Genomic DNA, 19,012 nt, shown 5'->3' with positions numbered 1-19,012 from the left:
AGCATAATGCACAATAAAAATGTTAGAATTTGTACCAAAAAAAAAAAAAAAAAAAGAAAGCTGCTAATCCCTGGATAGATAAATGCTTTCTTAGCCATTGCTGCTATTTGTTTAAAAGCTGATGAAAAGCTAATGAGAATTCTTTGCTATTAGGTCAATTATACAGCAAGAGAACTACCTCTGCAGAAGGCTCAAAAATACATAATTGCTTTCTCCAGCTCTCTACTTGTCTCACTACCAGCTCTATACAAATCAAGCTCTTAATAAAAACTAGAAGTCTCCCAAGAATGCTTATATAAAGACACCAATGGGATGTTTAATTTTCACTCACAATCCTGGTAAAATAGGTACAGATTTTAATGTCACACAGCCAGTAAAGGCCTAAAATCATCAGGCAGAAGATGGACAACTTCAGAAATACAAAAGATAAACAATGTGTCAAGACAGAAGACTGGCACCAGTTTCATCAACCTAAACTGGAACTGAAATAAAGAACAGCAGTAATGTGTGACTCTGCTTCCTACATAAAAACTTGGTACTGCTTTCATGTGGACACAAAACCTTAAATTAGCTGATGGCAATGGGGAATAAAGGAAATAACTGCAACAACCTCAGTAGGAGAGCACATCAACTTCACAGAACAGACCCACACAGAACTACAAAGATATGGTTTAAAAGCTCCATTCAAAGAATACAATCATGGACTTGAAGCAGTTTACGTAATCAAGGAAATAATCATAAATGCAGTGCACTAGCCAAACATTTTAAGAACCAGTAATGTTATTTGCACAAGATAATGGCAACCAGTATATTGTGTTGTTTTAAGGGAAGCAAACAAGTGTCTTTTCATCTTGTGAAAAAAAATATAGGAATTTAAGGAAAAGAAATGAAGTGTCATCTAAAATTATGACAAGAACAGAGCAAATAATAGGAGATACCTGAGGCAAGGAACAGTTTATAAAGACAGAATGTTATCACTTTCAAAGTCTGGTGGTGTATCAGGCTCTATAGCTAGTAGAGAACTGAACCACTAATTCCTATGAAATAAGAAAAGCTAAGAATTAGTACATATGAATGTACTAATGTTACAACGTAACAATAAAACAATTAAGCTTTGTGAGCTATCTTATGCCTCCTCTTAAAAACAGAATTTTGCATGGCAAAACTAGTAACAAAGTTTCAGAGTATTACATGCAAGTAATCCTTGTACAAAATTGGCATGTAAATTCAGAATTGGTACTAAATCTTAGACATTGGAAAGAAAGTGAGGAGTTAAATTTCATCCAGATGTAAAGACAGCAGTTGCTGACAATGCAAAATGTGTTACAGTGAAATATCATGGTTGAATAACTCTCACAGAAGTGTTAGATAAGCACTTTTATGACTTCAAATTCAAGGGAACATAGATAAGTGATAGAAAAACACAACAGGAAAATGCTCAGTAGTGTTATTTGGAAAAAAACCCACAACCAAAGCCACAATGTAAAAAAGGTAAAGGTTTATAGAATACTTATTAAGCTTCTAGCACTGGTAAAAATCAGAGCTTTGAGTTACAGCTACACTGGTCAGTGATTTATACTTAAATAAATCAGGAACTTGGTGATCCTGCACCTATACTTTTTTTTAATTCTTAGAATCTGACTGGTTTTACTTACTGACATAGACATAGCTCCAAGGAGGTGAAAGTACTGATGCATATGAACAAGGAAAGAAAGTGGGTCAGAGGCACAAAATAACTTACCTGAAGTCATATAATGGAGCAAAACCAGAAAAGAACATATGTTGACTAATACAGTAGGTTAGTACCTAGAACTTAAAACCATCTTTATCATTATTTTCATTATTTAATTGTGTATGATAACACTCCCAAACTAGTAGCTTTTCAGCGACTCAGATAGGATTAGAGTTCACACTCTGAAAACTGAGACAAGATGGCACAAATTCAGGAAGTATAAAAAGGATATTTTAAAATTATTTAATGTAGGGTATGCTTCAGAAACCAGTCTTTAAGAAGGGCAAGATATATAAAACAGGATATGGTAAAAACTAATATGTCACAAACGGTGATTTTCCTATGCAGTATTTCTCCTTTCTGTTGTTCCGTAGGAAAGCATCATAAATTTAATACTGCAAGGCAGCAATGAAAAACTCTAAATTTTTATAAACACAATGTTTTACAGAGATTATTTATTACACTATCAATTCTACTTCCACGTAACAAAGTTGACAGATGGAATCATGTCATTTTATGACAGCAATATGCTGCAACATTCCTGATAAAAAGCAGATCAGTAATCAAATTCGAACCGTCATTTTTGGCTACTCCAATTAAGACACAACACAAAGGGAGCTCCAAATTATTTTTTGAAGACATACATCAGTCTCCTTTAACTAGTAATGGCCAAAGATGAATATCGCCTGACAGGCCACTAGTTACAAAAAAGCCCCCTGACGACTAAAGTTCACTGCAAGTTTCATAGATTCCATCCCAACAACTTGCTTAAAAAGTGGTAAATAACAAAGAGTGGTAGGCACTAGCCAAGGTCCTCTTTACCTTGTGAATTCAGGGGAGACAGATTATGACAAAATAGCCAAGAGCTAATTTGAACAATGTGCCCTTCCAACTCAAGCCAAGTTTGAAAGAAACCAATTTCAGCAGTAAGTATGCAAATACGACTATGAGTCAATTTTCTTACTCCACACATAGCAGACACTCAGGGCCCGTTGAGCAATCCTGCGTGGCAGTGGGATGCAAGACAGGATGTCCCCTTGAGTAGGGACGCCTCTCGAGGTTACTCCTCAAGGCTGAGAGATTCCTTGCCACAAAAGATTCTCAATAAATGATTAATTAGCATGCTAAACTGAAATCTTAGCTAAGTGGTATAAAGGACTGATTGTGCACATACAACCCTTAAGATATAAACTGTTGACCAAGCCTGAGACTAAGGCTGGATCTAGCGGCACCTAAACTCCCCTATGAGAAGGAGTTTAGAATGCAAGGACATCCTTCCTGAACCTCGTGACTCAATGGGAGGGTCTCCCTGGCAGTTTGGTCTTAACCCTGACCTCTGTGCAGTAAACAATTAAGTGTACCTTTCCATTGAATCTTGTTAAACCACTGTCACATTTACTATCAAACTCTGTTAAATTGCTGTTTTATACCAATAAACATATTGCTGCTTCCCTTTTATGAGTGAAGTGCACCACTCTACGTGCAACAGCTTCTCAGGACACAAAGAGAGTTTCTCCTTCTGAACTCTGATGAACATTTGCTAATTGGCGAGCAGGAAAGAACAAGTAAGAGAATTCCTTCAAAGTCAACAGTAGCAGGATGTAACAATAATTTTGGTTTTAGTCAACTAGTGGTAACTTAGTAAAGCTGATAAAGAATTTAAATTGAAGTAAAGAGATATAGAAAAAAAAGCATTCCATAAAGTTCTGTGGAAGAGTTACAGGCGTGACGAAAAATGGTACAAAGCACATCAAAATATTTGCCAACTCCTTTTCCAACTAAAATGCTCAAGAAAGAGGAAGATAAGAGGTTACAAATCTCAAAGGTTTGTGTAAATGGAGCTTAAAAAGAAGAAAAAATAAACATGCTTTTCACTTTGTAGAAACATGCTCCCTCACAAAAAAGACACAATATCCATTTACCTTTGGGGAGTGGAAACTGTGTGGTGTGGAGCATTTTATAACACATTCGCTACAGCCGGATAGAGAAAATGTTGAAAAACGGCCACCCATGTCATTGCTCAGATCAAAGATTATGGCACTTTCCTAACATTTGAAGTTCCAAAACAGATTCTGCTTGCAAAGGGAGATTTAAGATTCTGACAGACCGACACAATGCTATGGAACTTCAATTATTTTAAATTGTAGATTCACTGCAGGAAGTGACTAGCTAGATAATAATTCCCCTCCAAATAAAATTAAAAGCAGCAACTCACCACTTGTCCATTCTGAGGATTTTTATGTGCATATGGGGGTCCACGAATGTGATTCCACATCTGACCAGATGTCATAGCAAATACAACACACTAGAAAAAAACAGAAAAAAAAAATACTCATTTATTTACCCAGACAAATTGAATAGAAAAGCATTCAGCTGGTGATGCTCATTTTAGATAAGCAGTTGTTTACCTAATCAAATAGAGTATCTACCTCTATTTGATTTTTAGGATAGGGTTTTCACATGTGTTGCTTTCAAAATTCTTAATGACTTCTGCTAGAAAATGAGTTAGCTCAAGACAGAGATTTTCAAAATTTCATTTGAAATAATCCTGTCTTTATGTGCATTTGGAATTGCCACATTTACACATCTATATAGCAAAAAGTGCTCACAGATGTAGGTGTTAACTGCAAATGTTCTGCAAACTAGTGTTCAAGATTTATACAACCTTTCATGAAATGATTTCTGCCTCTATTTCAATACAAATGTTTAGCTTAACTGTTTGCTTTCAGGTGGATGAAATTATATATAAAAACATAAGAAAAAATTCAGTCATAAAAAAAGAGTCTGTTCCATTTAATGAAATTCTCATTGTATGTCCTGTATGACTGTGATTGATTCTAGCTATGACAAGTAACAATGGTTGAGTTGGGGAAAAGAGAAATTCCCTATGGAAAGAAGCGTGAAGTTAGGTTAGGGTTGTATGACAACTGTAAAAATTGACATTAACTCTTGTAGAAATTCATACTGTAGAATCTACATGACATCATAGTCCTAGCAAGAGTCATTATGACTACCTTAAAAAGGAAAATATAGTATCTTTTTATTACCAAATTGGAAAAGCCAAAATGGGAAACACTGATTATCTAAGTGTCTTCTGACTTATCAGTACAGATAATGCTTACAAAAGCTCCAAGATAATTTAATTATAGTTTTTACACATATGCTGATTTTTACTGTACATCAATATTCCCACCAGCACAGTATAGCCATAGTGACTTAAGCAGATGGACCACAAATATAAAAAATCATACCATGATGGTTAACTAAACCAGGGTTTACTTAAAAACCTGTAGTTTTCTTTAAAGAATGCTTAGTAACATTCATGAAACAAATGTAAGCTAGTGTAGCTCTGTGTTCCCCATAAACGCAGCATCATCACCTCTAGCAATATGATTTGAACAAACTTTGCAAGGCCTTAGGACTGAGTCTTGTCAGGCTTTATCTGCACCTGTCTTGTCTTTCCCAGATGTTTGTTGTTTTTTCTTAATTTGTTTAGCTGAAACAGCAGGTTTTTTTCTAAAGACCAGGTTACTATGGCTAGTTTACATTACTTTTGCTTATTTTTGTATGGCATATTAGTATTTTTTTTTCTATTCTACTAAGGATGAAACAATTATGACCAACATACTCATGTGGTGTAGGCATGGGATGACAGCAGAGACAATAAAAGTGGAAACACAGGATGCCGTATACCAGTATGGAATGATAAGAAAGGGGGCACAGGATTACACTAGAGACCCCCAAGCCTATAAATATTACTCCAATGGTGAATTAGGCAACAGATACAGGAACTGGTCAAAACCAGTTTTAGAGTAACAAAGAGAACAAAGGACAAGCATCCAATGTAAGACAATCCCCATTTTCCCAGTGAAGGAAGCACAAAGTGTAAAAGTAGCTCCAAATGGACCCTAGAGCAAGGAGGAAGAAAGCAGCAGCAGCATACTCCTCCCAGCAAAGAACCTGGAACAACTCACCATAGCACCCCCTCCCCACACCGAAGCCAACGAACAAATAGCAAGATCCAGAGAGAAACAGTGGAAGAGTAACTGTGACATCAGAGAAAGGCAAAGGTACTAGAAAGTGTGTGCATAAGAATATTAATCATGGTGTTACTATTAAGACTTTTTGGCCTTATAATAGAAAGGAAAAGACAATTATGAAAAAAAATTACATTTTCCTATCGGGTTTAATAATAATTCTTCATTGCAGTGTTAAGATTTCATTACACGTACCTTTAAATATAAGATGTATTTCATTTTACCCTTAACAAGATTTGCAATGCAACAATAATGCAATTAATATGTCAGATGAAAGCATACTGGCAGTGATTACTAGGAAATGGATTATGTTTTAATTAATAATATGCAAAGAAATGAAGAGCGTATATGCTTACATTACTAGAAAAGGGTAACAGTTATTTCTACACCTTGCAGATTGTTTTAGCAGATAAATTTATACTGCAATTTTGGTGATGAATCACACAGGAGATCGCTTATGTGAAAGTAAAAAAGTGTAGAAACTGAAAACATGGGTAACAAAAGAGAGATGAAAGAGAATTCTGAAAGCCAAATGTTAGCTGAAAAGTAACACATTAAAAGAACAGATACATAGAGTACACAAACTGTGGCTCTCAAAGTGAGTTTTCCGTGAGAGGTCATTTTACTCATTCTTAAATTACTGTATATAATTTACATTCTCTAGGGTCAAATTTGCATCCATACAAAAAGATGAAAAATCCTACCCCAGTTTATATACAGTCATATACTTTAAAACAGATAAATCTCTCAAATTACTTAAGATCTTTAATGCTTGCTGATACAAATACACTGTCTCACAACATAGTAGCGTCTAACAAAAAATATCTAGAAGACACAACAGTAGGGAGAAACAAAAATTCCAAGTATTAGTATTATTGAAAAGGAAAAACTTAACAATATGTTTGTTTATCCTGAAGTCATCTTTCATTTCATACTTTTTCAGTTCAGACTGTTAAGTGTCTGAGAAAACTAATATAATTCACCAAATCCTGGATCTGCCATGATTTCCTTTCACCATGCACCTCTTTACCGTGTATTTCAAAATGACCTTTTCAGGAGCCAAAAAACATTCTCCAGCTTCTCCCTTGTCCTCTTCCACTCTTCAACTACTTAAAGTATCCTAAGAAGAGAGCATTTCCTTCATATCCCTTAATGAAGCATTTGTTATGCTACAGATAGCACTTGACATTCAAGCTCATTTTGCTGTGTTCTGTTCTATTGCAATCATCTGGGTAAAAAAAGCATTGGAAACAACAGACTTCTACTGTTTCTAAAATACTCCTGAAATACACACCCTTATTTGTAGAACAGATGCATGTATCTATGAGACATGACACATCACACTGATACACAAGGGTTGCCATTCCAAACCCCATAGTTTCCATAGGATCCCACGCTTTGGGATCCAAAATTTCTGAAACACCTTGTTCACTCTGTTACTGTAAGCTGCTGTTTCCCAGGATAAAACTTCACCAAATTCATTCTTACAAATAAGCAACCTGTGACACGTGATTAATGACTTCATTTTTACCTTATGGGTTTATATTGCATTTATTTCAATGGAACAATTCATATGCAGAGAAAGGGCCCCATTCTGCAGGGGTTTTGGATCATCTCAAAGTACAAAGGGTGAAAACTGTAGAACAGGAAAAGATTCAAGCTGAGGTGTTTTTCTCTGAGCACTTAGAAAGACTTTGAACTCCATTTATCCAGAGTTGAGTCTGTACTTCAGTAGCTGTACAGAGAAGAGTACCACGGATACCCCTTTCATCCCCCTGCTCCCTTCCTTCTCCTTGTCATGCTCCAAGAACAACACTTTAGCTGCTGCATGCTACCTGAATTATCAGGGGAGTTCAGGGTTTAGCTATTTTAGGAGCTTCCAGATTTAGTTATCTTACTCTGCATCCAAATAATAAAAGTATACAAAGTAAACCTCCATTATTGGCTGGTGTAGTATGGAGAGGGAAGGAACAACGATTTGCTACAACATCTTATAGTTTCAGGACCAAATGTCCACAGGATGTCTGTAGTAGCAATGAAATTAACCCCTACTACCAGTCTAGGTGAGTACACTGTATGCATAGACAGTACTACACAATGTCCTTGTTAACTAATTGCAAGTGGTACTTTCTTCATGGTTTCACAGTGCATGATTTCAGCTTTAGTTTCACCAAGAGGGAAACAGCTTTGAGCTCACCTGTGTGTACCACAAGGCTCCTAAGAACAGATGCAGGGTAAGTAAGTATCAAGAGTCCCACCAGAACACTGAATTGCTAGCAAGACACAACTTTACAGGTACATGGGCGGAATGTCTCAACTGTTCTTGATTTTGCAAGCTTTGTCAAATGATTTGGATTTAATACATAACTTTCTCAAAATTATAAGTTTTGTTTAATACTATCTGCCAGTTTAATAAACAAAATTACTACAGGCTTAAAAAGCCATTTGATATGCATTTTTAAGTGAAGCTTCTTACTGGCAGATACTATACGAAGCAGATCATTAGACTTTTCTCTGCAAGTTTAGAACTCAGAACACAGCAAATACTTTGTAACAAGAAAAAAAATTTAAATTCTACATTCATATATTAATATAAATTCAAGCGTGGTTTCAAAAAAAGGAGAGAATCAGAGAGCCAGTTTTGTACTTAATTTCTATACTGTTTTGTATATATGTTTCAGCCATTTCACAATTATTGTTTTAAAGAAATTTAATCCTATTTATCAAGTTTAACTTTGCTTTTGTACTCAATGAAGGCTACAGAGCTGCAAGATCTGTACTCAATTTCTGAATGACAGTCTGTCACTTACTGGAGTTCTAAGGGATATACAATTCAAGGACAGTACGACACAGAAGCAAAGAGAATGGGCTCCTGTATCTTTAAAAGGCACTGTGCATCTCTAAAACCTCTAACTATGGAAAGAAGAGGAAATTAATAACCTGCATTTACTGCTGTTCTCTTGAGATGCCTATCTACTCACATAGAGTCTGACATTTTCTAGGTGTATCGTTGAGTAAAACACATTACTTTTTATATCCTCATTCCCACCAGGGGTTAAAGAAGCCACTAGTAGCCATGATACCCTTCAAGCTCTTTTGGAGCAGTAACTGATGATGAATGTACTGTATAGCATAGGTACTGTGGAGTGTATCAGCACAGAACACATTTCTCATAACCATTAACTGTTATGACAACAGTAAACACATGCTTTATCTCCTCATTCAAGTGACTTGACATATTTTGCCCAATAGAGTCAACTCCTAGGCAGCAGCCTTCTAATCTGAGCAGGCTTTGCCTCCCCAGATTGTGCAGTTATACAGGCAAATCTGAAATATACACATAAAATAAAACTGAAAATTACATGCAGAAACCCACAGTCGCAGCCTGGTAAAGAAAATCCTTTAAAAAGCCCCTACATTCTAGCCAACCAAACAAACTCTCAGCAACACTACTCTTGTCTAAAACGTAGCAGTTCCTTATCTAAAATGTTAGAAATTTGCCCAGTTTATACCATCTGACCTTTTATTCTCCCTGCTTAAGAAATGAACAGTCTTGACAAGAATCTGAATTGCTTCGTGTTATCAGTATAAAAGGACAGGACTCTGCAAATATCTAAGGACTGGAGTCCTTCCTCATCTTTGTGTCAGCATGTCAGAGGGAAAAATATCCAGATGAACAGTAGGATTTGAATTAAAGTCTAAAATAATCTAGGGGATAGATTTTGGATGTGATCTCAAAAGACATCTTTTGGGATATTATGTACCGTGACTCAGTTGTCCTAGTTTACCAATCTAAAACTCTTCTGGGTAATGCTGTAAGCAAAAATGCCTAAGGCATATAAGATACTACCAAAGTCTGCATGCAGTGCTTCAACAAGGGGATAAAACTAATAGCATTGCTGTTGAACAATTAACGTTGAGGACAAAACAAATTCAATAGTCTTGTGTGAAATGGCATTAGAATCAATGTGTGAGATGAAAGCTCTGGTGTTGCTACTGAAAGTCTATCCAAACCATTAGATGGATCACTAAAAATTGCATTCCTAAATATTCTCCTAAAACAGTGCTGGTAACATTATCTATGAGACACAGCTTTTTGGTATCAATATATATTTATATATTATATATTTATATATATATTTTTTTTTTCAACATTTCTGGGATCCTCTGCTCTTCTGCTGCTAAAAACAGCAGAGACACTTCATGCTGAAAATCTTTTTCTAATTTTTAGGAAGAGATCATTCAATCAGGCAGAGCAGCACTTTCCATTTTTCATTTAAATAAAAAGAATACAACATTTGGGAGCATAGAATCATAGAATCACTTAGGTTGGAAGAGATCTTTGAGATCATCGTAAAGGCTCTTCAAAGCCAACTAAGAAGCTCTAAAAAGCAAGGAAAACAAAATAAGAGATTTGTCTTTGTAATGAAACAGTTTTCAGTTACTGAATTCCAGGATATCTATGAAAGAATTTCAGTTGAAATTAAAAATGCTATTTTTCATATGGTTAATGAATGCTGGCTTTCTAGCAGTACATCTCCTCAAAAAGCACCAAAACCTAAAGCTACAGCTTTTAGAACAAAGCTCCTGTGCTTTCTCAGTTCTGCAACATCTATAAAAAGAACTGCCAATAAGGAACAAAATAATTGCAATACCCCTGTCAAAAACATGGGCTTCCTGTAGTTTTTATGCATCTTGCCAGGCTCTCCCTGTTTAATTTTTTTTCTAAAGTTCAAAAAGAAAAAAATATTCATGAAGAATATAATCCTTTAAAATTAAGTATTTATTAGTTATTTATATCCTTCATAAAAGCATTTTGTTAGGCATGACTCTCTCCCCTTAACCAGACACCATCTTCTCCATTTTTTCTTCTAATGAGCTTTTATGAAAAGTGTAGCTTTAAGTTTCACTGGTAGAAAAAGGCACCATGTAAGAGAATCATAACTACACAACACCTTAGAATGAATATATGAACAACTGTCCATTTTCTTCTATGGATCCTGACACATTCTAGTCATGTTACAGAACCGAGGTGATCTGTGCAAAAGCCTGCAATCTGGAGTCCCTGCTGATTTCACCAAAAAGAACTTACATTAATTTGTATGTCTGTGTGGGTCGGAATAAAACCAAAAGGACTTCTAGTAACTGCATGAGCTCTGCTAAAACATCATTTTGCAGTATGGGGCTTTGACAACATTGTGAAGGCAAAAGAACGGTAATGACTAAAAAAGGGAAGCCTTGGGTCAATGGCATGATTAATTGCTATATACTTTCAGACATAAGACCTTTCACAAAAACATCCTCTAAATGCTATTCAATTTTAAACTAAACAGAATTTTACAGGAAATAGTATTAGCTACAACAATAAATGGCATTAATGCCATTTTAATTTCTTTCAACTGTTATTGCTTGTCAATAAAACCAGCAGGGTGACAACTACTGAATGGTATTAATACGATCTCTTTAAATATTTGATCACATTTGGACTTTGACCCTGTCCACAGGGGTTCAGTTGAATGTGATTACAAGTTTTCTACTTTCAATTTACAGTTACGTTCAGATGTAAAATATTCAGCTGCTGCTAAGGAGAACAGCAAGTATTTTAAGAAAGAATTTATGTGCTAATTTTCTTAATTAAATTAGGAAGTTAATTACATGTCTTTCAACTATTTACTGAATGAAGATTGTAATAGAATGATTCTTGATTTGAAGAACTGATTTTTAACCTCTGCAAGACAAAAAACACAATTCCCCAAAACATTCAAACATTAAACTTTTGATAAGAAACCCTGAGGTATGAAATTGGAATAAAATTGCTGTCTCCAGAGAAGCAGTGCATGGTTAAGCAATGGAAGTACCACTGATTACTTATCTTTATTTGATTTTTGACACAAACATCTATTTTGGTGTGCTAACTATTGTTTTACTCAGATGATCTCTGAAGATTAGGTGTCAAAAAAAAAAAGTTAGACTGATACATACTAAATTTGAGCTTTCTGGTGGTAGTGTATCTTTGAAAAGTATTATCATTGGGAAATACTGGTAATCTAGAAAAATATATGGATCTAAATATGACAGACTTACTTTGGAAGAGAACTGTCAAAACTGTGCTAGAGCTCAGGATATTCCAAATGACATACTAGAACAAAGAAGGCATTCTGTCCTGACTCTCTAGATCAAAAGGAAACATCATTCTACTCAAAATCTAATCTACTTCATTCCTTCTTCAATATATGGGATAGATTAACAAACTGCTTAAACAAAGAATGTATGCCATGTTACACTAGCAGGAAATGCTGTGATGGCATATGAGAGAAAACAGCACTATCAGTAGCCATTATTCAAAGATTAATGCCAAATATTAAAGATATCTGAACAAAGAGCTTGCTTTAAGATCTTGTTAATCGTTTAGATATAAATATTAATTGAAACCAAACAGGTACTAGGTAACTCCATTTTGAATTGATGTAATGAAGACTGCCAATGGGCCCATCAGCTGAGAGTATCACAAAAGAAGGTATCTTCTCATATTGTTGAATCGGAGCAGAACAGCAAACCATCAATACGACATAGCTTTGAAAATGCAAAACCAGTTATAGGATATACCTGTGACCTACTTTTAACAGAGCTAAAATACACAGATTCATAGAATAGCCCAGGTTGGAAGGGACCTCAAAAGACCGTCTGGTCCAAGCTTTCATGGGAAAGGGAGTCTAGATCAGAAATAATATATGAATGCTGCTGCACAAGTAAACTCATATTCCTTCTACAATCCTAGCCATGTGCTTTCAAGAAAGGTTAATTCATACTGAGGCAAGTTGAGAACAAATTTTTAAAATGATGAAGTGAATAAATAACCATTTACATGGAAAAAAAGAAAAGCTTGGCTTATGTTGTACAAAATACATGAACAAATTTTTTAAAAGTACTGTACTCAATATATTGCTAATATAGAAGGAATGAGCTCCATTAAGCTGTAAAATGCTGGATTGAACCTGATAATCCTAGACACTATTCTAGTGCTGATAACCATGCTCCTGGCTTCGTGTCTCTGAAAATTAAGCCTTAGATGCTGCTCTGCAGATTTTTCCTCTTCTGTCAGTCACAATGAAGGCAGAGTGATGAGTACTTATTGATACACCTTAACTGTCATCTACCATCCTTGCATGCTACTTCCAATCTAAAACAGGCAGCTGACTATGCTGCACAGTCCACCTTTTTCATCAGTCTGCTCACAGTTATTTGAAAACTATGTTACAAATAAACACTGCAATACACTATTAAGCATGTTAAACCTTAAATTGCTATTTATGGCCTTGAGGGTTTAGTTGACTAATATTTAAACAGACTGTTGGCTAGTTCTAGCTTTTCCTCAGTTAACGCTATAAGATTGTCCTATTCTCATTTAGGTTAACAGTGGCATGTTAAGGTCAGTACTACTGAAACCAGTTTTGGAAAGAATTCCACCTTTTTCTTTTTTTCTTAGTTCTTTTATTGTTTTCTTAGAAACATATAAAAGCCTTTGTTACTTTTCTTAAACTTTCATTACTCTAAAGTGATACAGTCTTGCCATTAATATCCACACTAAACCAACCATAACATTACTGTTTTACAAAAAAAAGAGCAAGTTGGATGATAGCAGTGCAGCTGTCGCAGAATTTGCTGATTTTCAGTAAATCACTCATAGTAACTGATATTCACTGTCTATAAGAATTAGCCCCAAAATCTAGATTACAAATCTTTGTCTGATAGTACCATTCTGAACAACGTATTAATGCAATGGCTTTAAATTTACTGTGCAAGTAATGAAGACACACATGCTACGATAAGAAACTAATAAAATGCATTAGTAATGGAAATCTGCATACCAGAGCTGCCATGGCCCAGCCAGTTTTGTTGTAGATGAATTCTAAGTTATTTCTTCGCAGATATAACAAGCCACCAACAAGAGATACCAGCAGAGCCAATGCAATTGTACCAGAATAGTTAGGAGGCCTGAACACTCTAATCTGGAAAAGATAAATACAAATACAGATCACAATAAATGCATACATACAGATCATATTCCAAACAAACAAACAGAGAGCATCTGAAATCTGGTTTCAGGGTCAGAAAAACTAATCCCTAAAGGGATACTTAAATAAGAAAAAAAAAATTACTTGTTTTAATAATCACATAATACGAAAAAAGTTTTAGGCATTGTTTTGAACTGTTCAACATTATTTCTTCAACAGATTTGCTGTTTGTGTCTGAATTACTTATTAATAACTAATCATCACAATGTCACTGCTTGCTTTCATCCAGAATAAGACTATACAGAATTTAACAAAGTAAGAATGGAATATATTCTGCACACTGCAGAAGTTACCACAAGTACCATGGCTATTTTTTTTTTTTCCTCGCGTTCTAGAACCTGCACTTGAGGAAAACTGGTATTGAAGACGGAATCTGTCATCAACCTGTCTCAGACTACAAAGATACATTTGGCTTCAATTTTAAAACTGTCGAAAGACTTACATGAACATCTGTTCTGTCAGCTATCCATTTAGCTAGCTGCTCAGCTGCAAATCCGATTCTCTGCAGGTCAAATGTGTCAGCTCTCTTGGGTTTACCTTTTGGAGGAAAATGCATGAAAGTCGGAGCAGAGTTCATATTCAGCTACAAAACCAGGAAAAATAGCAGAAAAAAAAATTAGTAACTCTATCCTCAAAAATGTTTCCCTTTAATGTATAAGACAACACAAGTCTAATTAGCGTGAAAAATATAATTTGTCTCCATACATTATTCTCATATGCATCTTCATGCATAGTTCTACAAAAAGAGTGTTCAGAATACTCCCTCCAGTAGATTCCTTGGAATATTTAATTATTCAGAGTATTGCACCCATAAGCTTCTCTGAGTAAGAGCATCTTATGCTTTAAAGTTCTCACACAATATAAGAACTTTCCTGTAATTAGTGAAACAGACTCCCCACCCATCCAATCTATTGAAGCTTATTAGGTTCTAATTCTAGGGTAGGAAAATAGCTTGACATTATTTCTCTAGCCTAGCTCTCACCAATCCAAAGTTAACTAAACTATTCATCTAGTCTTCTACTGCCTTCAAAACAGACTACCCACTAGTGACTAGCCTTTTCTGAATCCAGAAAGGCTGAGATAACTTGCCCTAGAAATTATATGACTGTAAATCCATGTGTTGATGTCACTGAAACTATTCACTATATATAAAAAAACCTCAAAAGGTGATAAGCAAATAGATTTACATTTACCACTTTAAAATATATTTGCATTTCAACTTTGCAAGGCGGTATCTAACCTATGAAACATAATGTTACTATATAAAATTCTTCCATATTCAGTCCATCTCAGAAACACTTGAAAAAATGAAAATTAACATAAAAAAAATCGGGGAAATAGTTAAAGATGGTGCCATGTGGAGATCTTTAAATAACAAAAGCAGAGAAAACTTGTCTGTTTCATTCTTGCAAAAGGGGTTTTCATCACACTACCAAAACATAATATATAATCAAGTACAGAACTGAATTTATCAATTGAAATAACCAGCTATCGTAGTATTTTCCATCTAAGCCAAAAATAGCCCTCTTCTTTAATTAATTGAATTGGAAATAAGAAATATTCTGAGACAGGCTATATTCACAACAAATGTTTTGAAATAGTTTAATAAAACATTTCACAAGGTACAGAAACATTCTGAGATAGAGAAACATTCTGACATTGTATACAGTTTGGGGGCAGTTGGTCTACAACTGCTTTATTAATTGTCTATAAACTGAAAAATTGAAATCACATTACTTATGGGAGGGTTTTTTGCTATGACATCAGTTACTACATGATTTGTTCACACACATAAACATCAGGTAAGAGCTGCATTTCCCCCAAATGCATCTTAAAATAGTAATTAGTGTCACTTAGTCTTAACACTGTATTTCTCAAAGACAGCCAAAACCTTACGTATTTTATTTAATTTGGTCTAAACTTTACATGACTTAAATGCACACCACCTGAAGTAAACTCCATTTGTGCCCTTTTACACCAGGAATAATATGTATTGGTTGGCTTAAGTCAAGATCTAACAACATATTTTGTATTATTGTAACCATGTAGGGTAACATAATATGATTTTGAAGTTTATTTGAACTAAAATTTTTAGAGCAAAGTCTTAAGACATTAATAACTATTCTTTACAATGTATTCTTAACAATAGATTTTAAGATGTCAATTGGAAGCAAAAATATTTACTAAACAGAACAATTAAACTTTTAAAATTAAGTATTTTTAAAGAATATTAGGACTATAATTAAATTATTAATATTAATTAATTCAAATATTAAAAAAATAATATTAACCTTTTCCCCTCAGAATTTTAAATCACACCAAAGGTGGTTAAAAATACAGAGAACTTCAAAACTTGTCACTCAATCTACATTTTCACATTCAATCAACAGATACATAACAGAGAAAGGTATGTCAGTATTTAGTATCACTTTTCAAGGGACGTGTCTTGCCTTGACTACAACTTGACTGCAATTTAACAGGGGGCCTTAGACTGTTCTCCAGCCGTTGGTATATTTACTCTTCATAGCCAATATATAAAATCTAAATCAATCTCTTCTCTCTTCCCTGAATAACTTCCAGACTAATACAAATATTACTGGATTTGAAGAATATTGTATTACATAAAAGCAACTAAAAGCCTCTTCTAGTTAAGAGCTTTTTTTCCCCTAAAGATAAAATAAAGGAAATCCGTAAAGCCAAATGTTAGTTGCATTGCACTTAATTCTAAAAAATCACATTAACAATGGGTTGAAAAAATCTTGCATACATATAATGTAATCTATAAACAAATATTATAATTTACACTTGGAAAATACCAGAAGTGGCTACTGGTATGATCTGTCTTCTCTAATGTCATAGAAAGTGTTTTTAACCACAAAGAATTTGTATAGAAACCAAAGTAGTACACACCTACACACAGAATATAATTTGTCTTGTATCAAATGGCAAATCAACATGTAGTTCTAAAAAATAAGAATGGTTTAGGGTATCCAGCATTTACCTGTTGAAAAACATCTGCCCCTTCATCATAATCCACTATTGTGAAAAACAGTTTGTTTGAAAAAGCAGATGAATAGCGCCATGAATTAGCCAGTACTTGATATTCTTCATTAGCTTGCCTGTAAAAGAAAGAAACAAACATACATCCATGTGGCATTTGCTGGCAAAAAAAGATTCTATAACCAGCTGCAAGGGTTATATGAATTACACTTGCAGTTATCATTCTCAATACCTATACTATCAATTAAAGAAAGTTTCAGCTAGTTATGCAACTCTTTGCTTTAAACTTGCCTTCTCCAGAATTAGAAATTCATTAAGTCAAAATATACATCCCAAGATGATGATAACAAAAAGCAATGTTTTAAAAGTCTCAGAAAACAGAAATACCCTGAGTGGCAAGCATCATGCAAACCTGCTAACATATCCATGCAAGGAGATGCTTATGTGACCATTGAGTTTGATATTAGGATTTATTTGTTGGAAACAGCTGCACATAAGGAATTCTGAAACTAGTGGACAAATAACTCAGAAACATGGAAGTAGTAATCTTCATAAAATAGGAAAGCCATAGAAAGAGCCATAGAAACTGCTAAACACTGGGGAAATGATAGTGCCTAAAAGAACAGAACGGTTCTAAGTAGCATAATACAGTCTAGATTATTTCTTATTTTAAAAATAATTTGTTTTAAAAGTGATAAAGGATAATTCTGCACAACATATAAGGTTAAATAATCTTTTCTATCATCACTAGAAAATCATATTGCTACTATTCAAATTTGTCAGAAAGTTTCCTCTCATGGCTGTATATTCAGGTGAGGGGTTTTTGGATAGGTGGGTTTTGTTTGTTCATCCATTCATTTTAAAAGAAAAAAGAAAACAACAACAAAAAATACAACAAACTAAAAATCTTTGCCCTGTTTGCACTCAGAGGAAAGGAAAAGAAGTAATTACAGCAGAATTCTGGGATCCTTACAGGCAGAGACAGTCTCTAAACACAGTCACAGAACCACAAAACCACAGGTTCTTCCACAGGACAAATATATATGTCAATGAATAAATCAGGGGGGAAACAACAACAACAAAACCCCAAAGCAAACCAAAAAGAAAAACAACAAACCAAATCTGAAAGGATCCTTGCAGTACTTTCGGCTTTACACAGGCTGCTTTGCTCATTATTTCTATATTACTAATTAATCACATCTGCTGTAGAGTCCAAACCAAGGTTCTACCACCTGGCAACTTATCTTTGCATGTGGTAAGATGCAGAAGTAGCATAAATAAATGTATTCTGCAGCTTTTCTTAAAACAGTGTTTCTGTGAAACCAGGTCCATGTGTTTGATGGTGCAGAATGTTGTTTATTTAAAGGCTGTAGATGCAAAAATCTGTTTGTTGCAAGAGGAACTCTGCACTAACCACATATAATACATAATGTATTTTGAGAAAGCAGAGGGGGAAGAGGATGATAGGACCGCAAACGTCATAAGACCTCCATTTCCTCATAACTGCGATCAGCCTTAGGCACAAAATATATTACCTACAACCCCAGAGTTGGATTGTATCAAGGAACATACTGTACGTGAAAAAAAATCAGTACAAAAAAAGGTTAAAATTAAATTTTATTATTTTACCCCCCCAAAGAATAAACATTATGAAGCACAACAAAACTCAGCTTTCACCCTTATTATCTGAACTAGTCAAATTTGCTACTTAAGACATAAAGAGCAAAGCTTGCAATTAAGAAAAAAGTTATTTAGGCATTAGTTTGGTTATTTCTAGAAGCGGATACCATCAAGCAGACTAACATATTCACTGTCATCCTGAAGAGGGCAGTCAGACAACATCAAAGGCATTCTAAAATTTTAAGTAATATCTGTAGGGCACTGTTCTGTTAAACCTGCTATATTAAAGCTGAACCATTTTTATTATAAGAACAAGATAAAAATCACTTCATCTTGATGCAATCATTCTTCTTAGTCTACCTTTCATTTGTGATGAAACACTATTTCTGGGAAATTTAGATACTCCAGTTATGCCCCCACTATTTGAGAGAAGACTCTTGCTCCCATTGATCTCCATGTATTTTGCATCCTCGAACTATTTTGAGTGAATATAATAGTAGAAAATATAGTTCAGAAAGTATCATTTTGCAAAAAATTTTCTCAGATTT

General features: G+C 34.6%; 1 protein-coding gene across 1 annotated transcript in view; it reads right to left on the bottom strand.

Moving 5' to 3' along the window:
* The window catches only part of TUSC3 (tumor suppressor candidate 3), a 137,956-nt gene that overhangs the window by 61,317 nt on the left and 57,627 nt on the right, over nucleotides 1-19,012 (bottom strand). Inside the window, exons 3-6 of the mRNA XM_040596363.1 lie at nucleotides 16,846-16,963; nucleotides 14,287-14,427; nucleotides 13,638-13,778; nucleotides 3,948-4,037 (exon numbers count right to left, since the gene is read on the bottom strand). Of these exons, the coding sequence (XP_040452297.1) occupies nucleotides 3,948-4,037; nucleotides 13,638-13,778; nucleotides 14,287-14,427; nucleotides 16,846-16,963 (490 nt within the window). The remainder of the gene's footprint in view (nucleotides 1-3,947; nucleotides 4,038-13,637; nucleotides 13,779-14,286; nucleotides 14,428-16,845; nucleotides 16,964-19,012) is intronic.

This window comes from Falco naumanni, chromosome 1 (assembly GCF_017639655.2).
Source record: "Falco naumanni isolate bFalNau1 chromosome 1, bFalNau1.pat, whole genome shotgun sequence".
Lineage (NCBI taxonomy): Eukaryota > Metazoa > Chordata > Aves > Falconiformes > Falconidae > Falco > Falco naumanni.
The sequence above is the reverse complement of the archived record's forward strand: the minus strand, read 5'-3'. Positions and strand labels throughout refer to the sequence as shown.